The sequence below is a fragment of the Bison bison genome, unplaced genomic scaffold (assembly GCF_000754665.1).
Source record: "Bison bison bison isolate TAMUID 2011002044 unplaced genomic scaffold, Bison_UMD1.0 scf7180017864492, whole genome shotgun sequence".
NCBI lineage: Eukaryota > Metazoa > Chordata > Mammalia > Artiodactyla > Bovidae > Bison > Bison bison.
In genome coordinates, this window is record NW_011495051.1 from 5,564,161 (window position 1) to 5,578,050 (window position 13,890).

At 40.0% G+C, this 13,890-nt stretch overlaps 1 protein-coding gene across 1 annotated transcript in view; it reads left to right on the top strand.

Annotated features, from left to right (window-relative positions):
* Nucleotides 1-13,890, top strand: part of LOC104979743 (EGF-like module-containing mucin-like hormone receptor-like 3) — a 42,081-nt gene that overhangs the window by 8,829 nt on the left and 19,362 nt on the right. Inside the window, exons 4-9 of the mRNA XM_010828255.1 lie at nucleotides 1,556-1,702; nucleotides 2,741-2,887; nucleotides 5,216-5,277; nucleotides 7,367-7,462; nucleotides 8,856-9,033; nucleotides 13,222-13,341. Coding sequence (XP_010826557.1) covers nucleotides 1,556-1,702; nucleotides 2,741-2,887; nucleotides 5,216-5,277; nucleotides 7,367-7,462; nucleotides 8,856-9,033; nucleotides 13,222-13,341 — 750 coding nt within the window. The remainder of the gene's footprint in view (nucleotides 1-1,555; nucleotides 1,703-2,740; nucleotides 2,888-5,215; nucleotides 5,278-7,366; nucleotides 7,463-8,855; nucleotides 9,034-13,221; nucleotides 13,342-13,890) is intronic.

The window sequence follows — 13,890 nt, forward strand, 5'->3', positions numbered from 1 at the left end:
ACAGACCCAGAGGGATGGTATGGGGAGGGAGGAGGGAGGAGGGTTCAGGATGGGGAACACATGTATACCTGTGGCGGATTCATTTTGATATTTGGCAAAACTAATACAATTATGTAAAGTTTAAAAATAAAATAAAATTTAAAAAAAAAAGAATACATTTGAATCAGTTCTAATGAGATGGATGAAACTGGAGCCTACTATACAGAGTGAAGTAAGCCAGAAAGAAAAACACCAATACAGTATACTAACACATATATATGGAATTTAGAAAGATAGTAACAATAACCCTGTGTACGAGACAGCAAAAGAGACACCGATGTATAGATCAGTCTTATGGACTCTGTGGGAGAGGGAGAGGGTGGGGAGATTTGGGAGAATAGCATTGAAACATGTATAATATCATGTATGAAACGAGTCGCCAGTCCAGGTTCGATGCACGGTACTGGATGCTTGGGGCTGGTGCACTGGGACGACCCAGAGGGATGGTATGGGGAGGGAGGAGGGAGGAGGGTTCAGGATGGGGAACACATGTATACCTGTGGCGGATTCATTTCGATATTTGGCAAAACTAATACAATATTGTAAAGTTTAAAAATAAAATAAAATTTAAAAAAAAATCTACTCACCACTCTCTGTTCCTTCTACTGTTTTTTAAACAATAAATAAATATGTATGTTAGTTAGTGTTAGTCGTTCATTCATGTCCAACTCTGAAACGCCTAGCCCACCAAGCTCCTCTATCCATGGGACTTCCCAGGCAAGAATACTAGAATGGGTTGACATTTCCTTCTCCAAGGCATATTCCTGACACAGAGATTGAGCCTGGGTCTTCCACATTGCAGGCAGATTCACTATAGTCTGAGTCACCAGGGAAGCCCATATTAAACTATTTTTTTTAAATAATATGTATTCAACTATTTTTTCATGTAAAAAAAATGTCTGATGTATTTATTGTTGTTTTTCAGTCGCTAAGTTGTGTCCAACTCTTTGCAACCCCATGGACTGTAGCATGCCAGGCTTTCCTGTCTTTAACTATCTCCCAGAGTTTGCTCAGATTCATGTCCATTGAGTCAGTGATGCTATCTAACCATCTCATCTAACTGATTATTCTAGTCTTATTTTCCTTGCTTGTAGTTACCCTTCATTAGCATGGTATTAGAGCTTCCCTGGTGACTCAGACAGTAAGGAATCTACCTTCCTGTCATCATCCTCATGGATGGGCTCCAACACTAGGGAAAAAAATGTTTTATATACTCCAATAAAAATTGATTTAAAGAAAGGAAAATAAATATGAGTAATCCTGTTCACTGCTCTGGCACTGGCTGACCATCTCGGTTGGGTTGGCACTTAGTGGTTTTCTAGAGGCAAAACTTTCAGCTTTATATTGAGACAGCCTTGAGCAAACCAAGGTGAGTGCCTTGAAATGCACAGACTGTGACCTGTGTGTGGCGGACATGCCACAGACGTGGCATGAAAAGGTGAACTCATGGAGCCCTGAGTGACCCCATGGAGCCCTGTCACTGACTGATTCACTTTTCATCCTTTTCCTGCCACAGATAAGAATGAATGCCTGAACAGCACAGCGTGCCCACTGACAGCCACGTGTACTAACACCTGGGGAAGCTACTTATGTGTCTGCAATCCTGGGTTTGAGACACCTGCTGGGAGAGCTCACTTTACTGGCTCCAGAGGAACTTGCATAGGTAAGCAGATTCTCTGACGCCTTCCGGTGAAAATTTCCTCAGAGAAAAGAGTTGAGGAAAACAAACAATGCATCAGTACAGATCTGACTTCAGTATGCTAATAACCTTTCAATTCCTCAGTATCTAAACACTGTCACTTGATACAGCTGTTTATACATGTGCATAACATGTATGCGTGTGTGTCAGTCGCTTCAGCTGGTTCAGTTCTTTGCGATCCCATGGACCGTAGCCCGCCAGGCTGCTCTGTCCATGGGATTCTCCAGGCAAGAATACTGCAGTGGGTTACCATTTCCTTCTCCAAGGGATATTCCCGACCCAAAGATCAAACCCTGGTCTCCCACATTGCAGGCAGATTCATTACAGTCTGAGCCACCAGGGAAGCCCAAATATGTTTTAAATTAGTTTTTTAATTTTTAATTAAAAAAATTTTATTCAAGTATTTATTGCTGTTGTTCAGTCACTTAGTTGTATCCAACTCTTGCAACCCCATGGACTGCAGCATGCCAGGCTTCCCTGTCTTTAACTGTCTCCCAGAGTTTGCTCAGATTCATGTCCATTGAGTCAGTGAAGCTATCTAACCATATCATCTAACTGATTATTCTACTCTTATTTTCCTTGCTTGTAGTTACCCTTCATTAGCATGGTATTAGGGCTTCCCTGATGACTCAGACAGTAAAGAATATACCTTCCTGTCATCATCCTCATGGATGGGCTCCAACATTAGGAAAAAAATGTTTTTTATACTCCAATAAAAATTGATTTTAAAAATGGAAAATAAATATGAGTAATCCTGTTCACTGCTCTGACACTGGCTGACCATCTCTGTTGGGTTGGTGCTTAGTGGTTTTCTAGAGGCAAAACTTTCAGTTTTATATTGAGACAGCCTTGAAGACACCAAGGTGAGTGCCTTGAAATGTACAGACTGTGACCTGTGTGTGGCGGACATGCCACAGATGTGGCATGAAAAGGTGAACTCATGGAGCCCTGAGTGACCCCATGTCACTGACTGATTCACTTTTCATCCTTTTCCTGCCACAGATAAGAATGAATGCCTGGACCCCGCACTGTGCTCACCGACAGCCAAGTGTAAGAACACCCAGGGAAGCTACTTATGTGTCTGCAATCCTGGGTTTGAGACACCTGATGGGAGAACTCACTTTACTGGCTCCGGAGGAACTTGCATAAGTAAGCAGATTCTCTGACGCCTTCGGGTGAAAATTTTCTGAGAGAAAGAGTTGAGGTAAACAAGTGAAGGAAAACAATGCATCAGTATGGATCTGACTTCAGTATGCTAATAACCTTTCAATTCCTCAGTATCTAAATACTATCCTTTGATATGGCTGTTTATGTGTGCTTAACATGTATGTGTGCACACATGTTTATGAGTGCTCAGTCGCTTCAATCATGTTCTATTCTTTGCGACCCCATGGACTATAGCCCACCAGTCTCCTCTGTCCATGGGATTCTCCAGGCAAGAATACTGGAGAGGATTAGTATGACCTCCTCTAGGGGATCTTCCTGATCCAGGGTTCGAATCCAGGTCTCCTGCGTCTCCTGCTTTGGCAGGCAATTCTTTACTACTGAGCAGAGATGCATTCCAAATGTGCAGCTCCTGTTAAGGTAACACATTAAGACTCCCCCTAGTGGTTGCCAATTTATTCTTATTTTAACTTGTCTTTCTGACTTATATTGAAATATTGAAGCTTAGGGCAACTCAATTAAAAAACGAAAAGACAAATTATTTTATAAAAGAATAGAGACGTATATATATATATATGTGTGTGTGTGTGTAACTAAAGCACTTTGCTGTACTCCTGAAACTAATACAACATTGTTAATCAGCTATACTTTGATATAAAATAAAAAGTTTAAAAAAATGAAAAGATAACCCACATAATAGGAGAAAATATTTACAAATGATAAGATGGACTAGGGATTAGTATTCCTCAGCAAAAGACTTGAATAGACATTTTTTCCAAAGAATAAATACAGATGGCCAACAGGCACATGAAAAGATGTTTAACATTGCTGATCATCAGAGCAATGCAATCAAAACCACAATGAAGTAACACCTCACACCTGTCAGAATGGCTATCATCAGAAAGTCTACAGATAAATGTTGGAGAGGATGTGGAGTACAGGAAACCCTTGTACATTGTCGGTGGCATTTGTATAGTCACTATGGAAAACAGGGATTCCCTGGTGGCTCAGAGGGTAAAGAATCTGCCTGCAGTGTGGGAGACCTGAGTTCGATCCCTGTGTTGGGCATATCCCCTGGAGAAGAAAATGGCAGCTCACTCCAGTATTCTTGCCTGGAAAATCCCATGGACAGAGGAGAAGGCTGGCAGGCTGCAGACCACAGGGTCGCAAAGAGGCGGACATGACTGAGTGACTTCACTTTCACTTTATGGAAAACAATATGGAGTTTCCTCAAAATACTAAACATAGGACTGCGATATGATCCAGCAATTCCACTCCTGGGTATACATCTGAAGAAAACAAAAATATTAATTTGAAAAGATACATTCATCCCAATGTTCATAGCAGTAGTATTTACAAGAGCCAAGATGCAGAAGCAATCTGTGTCCATCAACAGATAAATGGATAAAGAAGATGTGAGATATAGAGACAGACATAGATATACACAGAATGGAATACTACTCAGCCATAAAAAAGAATGAAATTCTGACATTTGCAACAATATGGACTAGAGAGTATTATGCTTAGTGAAATAAGTCAGACAAAGACAAATACAAGTAAGTATGATATTACTTACATGTGGACTCTAAGAAATAAAACAAATAGATATATAACAAAACAGAAACAGACTCACAGATATAGAGAACAAACTAGTGGCTACCAGTGGGGAGAAGAAGGGGGAGGGGCAAGATAGGGGTATAGAATTAAGAGGTACAGACAAGTATGTATAAAATAAATAAGCAACAAGTACATATTATATAGCAGAGGGAGATATACCCATTACTTTGTGATCATTTTAAATGGGGTATAATCTATACAAAAATATTGAATCACTATGTTATATACCTGAAACTAATACAGTATTATAAATAAACTATACTTCAATTTTGGGCTTCCCTGATAGCTCAAACAATCCGTCTGCAATGCAGGAGACCCAGGTTTGATCCCTGGGGAAGATACCCTGGAGAAGGGAACGGCAATCCAGTATTCTTCCCTGGAGAATTCTATGGACGGAGGAGTCTGGTGGGCTACAGTCCACGGGGGCACAAAGACTCAGATATGAATGAGTGACTAACACACACACAAACACACACATATACACACAAACACACACATATACACACAAACACTTCAATTGGCTAGCAGGCATGACAACCAGCAGGCATGACTGAGAAGCAGAAATCCCATAATAAAAGAAAGCTGGGAGCAAGTTGGAAAAAGGAAAAGTTGGGGAGGGAAATTTTCCGAATTTCAGACTGGGAAGAAACATTTCTGTTTTTCTTTTCTTTTTTTTAATTATCATTCTATTTCTAGGAATCAACCCTAGGTCCCCTACCCCAACCCAAGTTACATTTTCGGAAGACTATAAACAACAGGTATGTTTCCATCTTTGTAAATCTGTGTTTGGTGCCCACCACCAATATGTGGAAATAAACAGTAATTACAAATAAAATATTCTCTAGAGGGAATATCCTTAAATATAACATATAAAACAAGGGTTCAAATCAACCTCCCCACACCTGCCAGGGCACATATACTTAATGGTCTTTGGGGATAAAAAGGTGTTTCTTGATATTAATATTTTTGCATCTTCTCCTATTTCTTCCATATTTTGTTTTACCGATTGCTTTCTTTCTGAGCAACAATGTATTGTTTGGAGAATACATGGCAGCCATGAAGTGTTCTCAGTCAACACTAGTTCTGTACAGAATTAATTATAAAAAACACACCATCTGGGACTTCCCTGGTGGTCCAGTGGTTAAGATTCTGTGCCTCCAATCCCTGGTCACAGAACTAAGATTTCGCATGCTAAATGGCATGGCCAAATTATTAAAAAAAAAAAAAAAAACAGTAAGCACCCACACCCCCTCAATTTAATCATCATTATGGTTGATATAATTTCACTGTTGCAAATGTTATGTGTTATTGCAAAGAAATCTTTCAAAAGTGACTTACAAAACAAACATATGTTACATTGAGACAATATGGAAATCAATATTACACCCAAAAGATGAATTTTCAAAATTCAGTCCTTTGTTTCATTAAAAGTTATTTGCAGCTTGACGGAGAAGGCAATGGCACCCCACTCCAGTACTCTTGCCTGGAGAATCCCAGGGACAGGGGAGCCTGGTGGACTGCCGTCTATGTGGTCGCACAGAGTTGGACACGACTGAAGTGACTTAGCAGCTAAATTGTCCAGTGTCATATAGAACTTACAGGACTTAAAAAACATGCCTTCTAGACCATTTAGGTTAAAGTGCACTTTTGGAAAACAGACTCTCTCTAGTCACAGTCAAGAATAAAGGTAAATGGAATATTACTTAGCTATAAAAAAGAACACATTTGAGTCAATTCAATGAGGTGGATGAAACTGGAGCCTATTATACAGAGTGAAGTAAGTCAAAAAGAGAAACACAAATACAGTATATTAACACATATATATGGAATTTAGAAAGATGGTAATGACGACCCTATATGCAAGACAGCAAAAGAGACACATGTAAAGAACAGACTTTTGGACTATGTGGGAGAAGGTGAGGGTGGGATGATTTGAGACAATAGCATTGAAACATGTATATTACCATATGTAAAATAGATGAACAGTGCAAGTTCAATGGATGAAGCAGGGCACTCAAAGCTGGTGCTCTGGGACAATGCAGAAGGATGGGGTGGGGAGGACGTGGGAGGGGCGATTCAGGATTGGGGGACACATGTACACCCATGGCTGATTCATGTTGATGTATGGCAAAACCCCTGCAATATTGTGTACTCCAATTAAAATAAATAAATTAATTTTTTAAAAAATAAATTACACACACACAAACCAGAAAAAACAGTAGAGTAGGAGGAGAATAAATAAAGCTGGGAAAAAAAGAATAAAGGTAAATATGTTATACAGATTGTTTTTATTAAAATGGAGAGTGGAAAGACATGTCTACATCATTATCTGTTATACACAAAGGTTATATAGAAATAAAGACTTTATATAAAATATATAAAAATAGAAATACATTTTAATATTTTGACTATTATGAATGGCATTTGATTGTTTCACTTCCATCCCCCAAAGTTGATATATTTGAATTGCCCCTCCTACAATTTTAATTTTCTCAGTGGGGGAAAAAAGATATTAACTTAATAGTTGGGAATATTTAGGCATTTTTGACAGGTAAGCTCTCTAGAAACTACTTTTGAGAATAATGGGGTGGGTGTTGAACTGATTCATTCTTTTCAAATGGATACCCATTAGTCCCAAAACAATGTATTGAACTTTATTTACATTGTGTGTGTGTGCTAAACTCCAACAAGTGTGTTTAATTTTGCAGTCTTGCATTCACAGATATGTCAGAGTATTTCTCTGCCAGAGCCAACTGTTTTAATAAAGCTTCTGAGAACTTGAGAACAACCTCTGGATGCTTGTAACTGAATGAAAGCCAATGATATGTTTCTATTCTCTCCTTTTAGGTCACCACCCAGGACCCAAATAACACAAGGATTAGCTCTGTTACCATGGTAACAAAAGGAGTACCAGAAGATAACAATGTCACACTTAAGTTACAGGTTTGAAATCATTCCCTGTTTCTGTGAATGTTTTCTCACAGTAGACAATTCTCCATCTTTTTCTTCCTCCAGTATGCCGGAAGGAATTAATTATAAATTAGGTGGGACAAGTTCTTTTTCCTTTCTGGGTCTCCACATCACAGGAGAAATTCAAACCGCACGTGTAGATTTTTAACCTTATTTCAAGAGGTCTCTCCCTTCCTACTTTTCTGGAAATAAACATTTTCCCATATTGGATGACAATTGACTGTTTCTTCAGGGGTATACTAAAAAGCTCTAAAAGAAAGCACAAAGGCAGAGGAATTCAGCAGAAAAGCAAAGGTGAGACCAGGCAGCATGGGCACGTTCTCAGTCGCTCAGTCGTGTCCGACTCTTGGCAACCCCACGGACTATAGCCCACCAGGCTCCTCTGTCCATGGGATTTTCCAGGCAGGAATACTGGAGTGGGTTGCATTTCTTCCTCCAGGGGATCGTCTCCACCCAGGAAACCAGGTAGAAGGTGATGCAAAATCTAGGATCAGTGAATTAAAAACATTCAATTACTTCACAATGGAATGAAGTAAAAGTGTAAGGTCTGAGTTTCTTCCTGCTTTATTTAAACATTCGCGTCTTCTCCCTACAAACTGTTCCCTTCTGCTATTGAGCAATGGGAATAATCCCAGAGAAAGCTCATAGTTGTGGAAGCTTCGAGAAAGGTCTGGAAAATAAAATCTGTAGTCTTAGTTTCCTTTTATGATTTCCTCCTAGACAATAGCCATTTTCACATCCACTACTTTTTTGTTTATTCATATTTCATTCTTTTAAAAAAATTTTATTGGTGAATCACACTCAGTTTTTTGTTTATTCCTAAGTATTCTATTCTTGTTTAAAAATTTTATTGGAGTATAGTTTATTGACAATGTTGTTAGTTTCAGGGGTATAGCAAAGACATTCGGTTATATGTATATATAAATACGAATGAATGAATATATTCATTCTTCTACAGCTTCTTTTCCCATATAGGTATTGTAGAATGTGGAGTATAGGTCCCTGTGCTGTACAGAAGGCCATGTTTTATATCCTGTGTGTGTTCATCCCAGTTTCCTAATTTGTCCCTCCCTGCATCCTATGTTTCCCCTTTGGTAATCATTAGTTTGTTTTAGAAATCTGTGAGTCTGTTTCTATTTTATAAACGCACTCACAATTTTTAAATTTATTTTTTTCCGTTATGGTTTATCACAGGATAGTGAATGTAGCTCCCTGTGCTCTACAGTGGGACCTTGTTTTTTATCCATCCTTCGTATCATAGTTTGCATCTGTTAATCCCAAACTCCCAGTCCCTCTCCCAACCCTCTCCCTCTCGGCAACCACATATCTGCTCTCTACGTCTGCACACTCACTGTTTGTATGGCAGGAAATAGCCGATTCTTTTGGCAACTTCAGCAACATCACCACCAAGCCATCTCAGGAACACAAGGAAGAAACTGCCCGTTTAGCAACACAGTATCTTCACAGAGTGCAGTCGGCAGCCTATGAAGCTGCCCTCAATCGACCCACAGGAGGAACGCTGAGGAAAGAGTCACAATTTATGGGTAAGCTGCGGTCATAGATACTCAGGCAGACTCTCAAACTTAATTGGGTTCAGGAAATGCTGGTTGAGCTACAATTTCATTGGCAGAAAACACCCTTCTCTTTCTTTACACTGGCAAAATCTGTGTATGAACTTGACATGAAATATCTTATTTCTCTTCAGAACCCTAAATTTGCATTGAATGAGGCTTGAAAGTTCATTTAACTGGACCATCCATTCATCTTTCAAGTCTAACCTATTTTTTTTTTTTTTGCATTTTATTTATTTTTTAGTATAAATGTATTTATTTTAATCGGAGGCTAATTACTTTACAATATTGTATTGGTTTTGCCATACATCAACATGAATCCACCACGGGTGTACACATGTTCCCCATCCTGAACTCCCCTCCCACCTCCCTTCCGATACCATCCCTCTGGGTCATCCCAGTGCACCAGCCCTGAGCATCCTGTATCGTGCATCGAACCTGGACTGCTGACTCGTTTCATATATGATATTATACATGTTTCAATGCCATTCTCCCAAATCCTCCCACCCTCTCCCTCTCCCTCTCCCACAGAGTCCATAAGACTGTTCTATACATCAGTGTCTCTATTGCTGTCTCGTACACAGGGTTATTGTTACCATCTTTCTAAATTCCATATATATGCACTAGTATACTGTATTGGTGTTTTTCTTTCTGGCTTACTTCACTCTGTATAATAGGCTCCAGTTTCATCCACCTCATTAGAACTGATTCAAATGTATTCTTTTTAATGGCTGAGTAATACTCCATTGTGTATATGTACCACTGCTTTCTTATCCATTCATCTGCTGATGGACATCTAGGTTGCTTCCATGTCCTGGCTATTATAAACAGTGCTGCGATGAACATTGGGGTACATGTGTCTCTTTCACTTCTGGTTTCCTCAGTGTGTATGCCCAGCAGTGGGATTGCTGGATCATAAGGCAGTTCTATTTCCAGTTTTTTAAGGAATCTCCACACTGTTCTCCATAGTGGCTGTACTAGTTTGCATTCCCACCAACTAACCTATTTTCATAGTGAATCTTTTGTGGCTGCATGTACTGTCACTTTTAATCCAAGAGTCACCCTAGGGTTATTAGGTACAAATCTTTATCAAGGATACACTGAAGGATAAAGCAGTCTTTACTCTTAGAATTAACAAGGCTTCCATGGGGATAAAGAGCACCTGGTAAAGTGTCTGATACCTAAAAGGATTTGTGCTGTGTACTTAGCCACTCAGTCATGTCAGACTCTTTGTGACTGTATGGACTGTAGCCTGCTAGGCTCCTCTGTCCATGAAATTCCCCAGGCAAGAATACTGGAGTGGGGTGCCATTTCCTCCTCCAGAGGATCTTCCTGACTCATTGAACCCAAATTTCCTGTGTCTCCTGCATTGCAGGTGAGTTCTTTACCTGATGAGCCATCAGAGAAGCACCCTAGAAGGATTTACTAATTGTCAAATAAATGAATGAATATATGAACAGAAAAGCTGTGGTGTTGTCATCAATTAGAGGGTAAAATTCCACTTTAAAAAATTATTTTGTTGAAGTATAGTTATCCCCCTCACAACCTCTAAGTTTTCAGGCTCTTCTTTCCTGCTGACATCATGCATAAGCAATGATATCTCACTATAGTTTTATCTGCATATCACTGATTACTAGTGGATTAGATGTCTCTATTTTATGCTGGCCATTAGGTTTCTTTTTTGTGATTATTCTGATTTATATTTTTTGTCCATTTCCCCTTATCCTTTTGCTTTTTGTCCATTGTGTTTTTGGTTTTTATCTTATTGATATTTGGGAGCTCTTTACATATGATGGACCTCATTTATGTCTCTAAATATCTTCTGCCAATCTGTAGTTTGTTGAAAGGATATTTGAGTGGAGATGTTTTCACTTTTGATTTAATCAAATTTGTCTGTCTTAAAGAGGAGGTGAGGGACATAGCAAATGTCAGGGAGGCAGTTTGTGATGCTACTTAGAGTGAATAGAGTGGGCTTGGAGAGAAGGCAAGATTTGTGTGAAGACTTGAAGAAGAAGGAGTGAGCTGCGTGCATATCTGGGGGAGAATGATACTGGTCAGAGGGCTTGAGGTGAGCATTCCTGGTGTGTTGGAGGTACTTGCAGAGTGACTGAAGGTGACTGGACAAGGAACTGATACAAGGCAAGATCAAGCAGGGTCTTCCTGGGAATTGTAACAACACTAACTTTTATTCAGGGAGACCCTATCTGATTCACATTTTGAAAGGATCCCACTGGCTGCTCTGGGGGAACAATGAATGCAGTTAGATGACTGGGATGAGCCAGGAGACATCTCCTGGTGGGCCAGATGAAGTCAGTGCCCCAAATCAGACTCACACCAAGGTTGGTGTCTTTTCAGCAAAGGTCTTGATTTGCTGCCAGGGTGCATGTGGAGTTTGAGAGAAAGAGAGAGTTTGGTGCTGAAGTTGATTAGCTTATTCAAAACAAAAGAGGCTGAAGAGTGAGTATGGACAGATGAAGGGAAGAAAGATGTCTTATGATTCTTTTTTTAATTAATTTTTTTTTGGAGTATGGTTGCCTTACAGTGTTGTATTAGTTTCAACTATACAGCAAGGTGAATCAGCTACATATCCTCTTTTTTTTCTATTTGCTTCCCATTTAGGTCACCACAGAGCACTGAGTAGAGTCCCCTGTGCTAGAAAGTAGCTTCTCATTAGTTATCTATTTTATTTTTTGTTAGTTTTTAGTTGCAACATCGCATTCAACCCTTTGAGACCCCATGGACTGTAGCCTGCTAGGTTCCTCTGTCCATGGGATTTCCCAGGCAAGAATACTAGAGTGGGTTGCCATTTCCTCACCAAGGGATCTTCCTGACCCAGGGACGGAATTTGCATCTCTGGCGTCTCCTGCATTGGCAGGCAGATTCTTTACCACTGAGCCACCTGGGAAGCCCATAGTATCAATAGTAATTGACATATTGTTGTTGTTGTTCAGTCACTCAGTCATGTCCAACTCTTTGTGACCCCATGGACTGCAGCAGCCAGGCTTCCTTGTCCTTCACTATCTCCTGAAGCTTGCTCAAACTCATGTCCATTGAGTCGGTGATGCCATCCAACCATTTCACCCTCTGTCGCCCCCTTCTCCTGCCACCTTCGATCTTTCCCAGCATCAAGGCCTTTTCTAATGAGTTGGTTCTTCGCATCAGGTGGCCAAAGGATTGGAGCTTCTGCTTCAGCATCAGTCCTTCCAATGAATATTCAGGACTGATTTCCTTTAGGATTGACTGATTTGATCTCCTTGCAGTCCAAGGGACTCTCAAGAGTCTTCTCCAACACCACAGTTCAAGAGCATCAGTTCTTCAGTGCTCAGCCTTCTTTATGGTCCAGCCCTCACATCCATACATGACTACTGGAAAAACCATAGGTTTGAGTATATGGACCTTTGTTGGCAAAGTAATGTCTCTGCTCAATATGCTGTTTAGCTTTGTCATAGCTTTTCTTCCAAGGAGCAAGCATCTTTTAATTTCATGACAGCAGTCACTGTCCACAGTGATTTTGAAGCCCAAGAAAGTAAAGTCCATCACTGTTTCCATTGTTTCCCCATCTGTCTGCATGAAGTGATGGGACCAGATGCCAGGATCTTAGTTTTTTGAATGTTGAGTTTTAAGCCAATTTTTTCACTCTCCTCTTTCACCTTCTTCAAGAGGCTCTTTCGTTCCTCTTTGCTTTCTGCTCTAAGAGTGGTGTGATCTGCATAAGTAAGTAAGTTCAGTCACTCCTTTGTGTCCAACTCTGCGACCCCATGTACTGCAGCATGCCAGGTTTCCCTGCATATCCGAGGTTATTTATATATTGAATTTTTCCCTCCAATAAGAGACTCGGTACCCAAATAAAGCCAATAGCTTCTATGTGTCCACTCAAACTTCATCACCCAAATTCCAGTTTTCATCTGAAGCTCCTACAGTTGTCATTTTTAAAATTTAATTTTTATTTATTTTTCTGCCACACCATGCAGCGTGTGGGATCTTGGTTCCCTGACCAGGGATCAAACCCACGCCCCTCGCATTGGGAGCATGGATTCCTAACCACTGGGCACCAGGGAAGTCCTTGTCATTGTTTTTTAATGAGATGGACAAGGAGATTATGTTTTAAAATAAGTGTTTATAAGGATTTCCAACATTCATGCAGATTTTCTGTTTTTTTAGTTATTGAAGCGCTGACCATCAAGAATGGTTGCAAAACAGAAAACGAGATAGTTAAATTACAGATTGAAAAGGAGACAATGGACATCGATTGCAGTGTTGTCACTGGAGGAGGAACTGGAGGTAATAGAAATTACCTAAATTATCTCAACATCTCTAGAATTGGGGGCAGGGGAAATTTACTCTTATTTTTTATTGAGTTATACTAACAATTAATACACAATATTATACTAATTTCATGCATGCATGCTAAGTCGCTTCAGTTGTGTCCAACTTTTTGCCACCCTATGGACTATAGCCCACCAGGCTCCTCTGTCCATGGGGATTTCATGCCCTCCCCCTAGGGATCTTCCCGACCCAGGGATCGAACCCATGTCACCTGTGGCTTCTGCACTGCAGGCAAGTTCTTTACCACTGAGCAGTACTTCTTTACCAGGGAAGCTCAATTTCAGGCATACAACAGGCTGATTTGATGCTTTTATACATTATGAATGATCACCTCACTATACAAAATTGTTACAATATCCTTGACTATATTCTCTGTCTGTAATTACATCTTTGTGACATATATTTTGCAGTTGAAGTTGGTACCTCTTAATCCTCATCACCCTTCTTCTCTCCATGTCCCCTGCATATTTTCTCCTCTCGAAACCACCACTTTGTTCTCTGTGT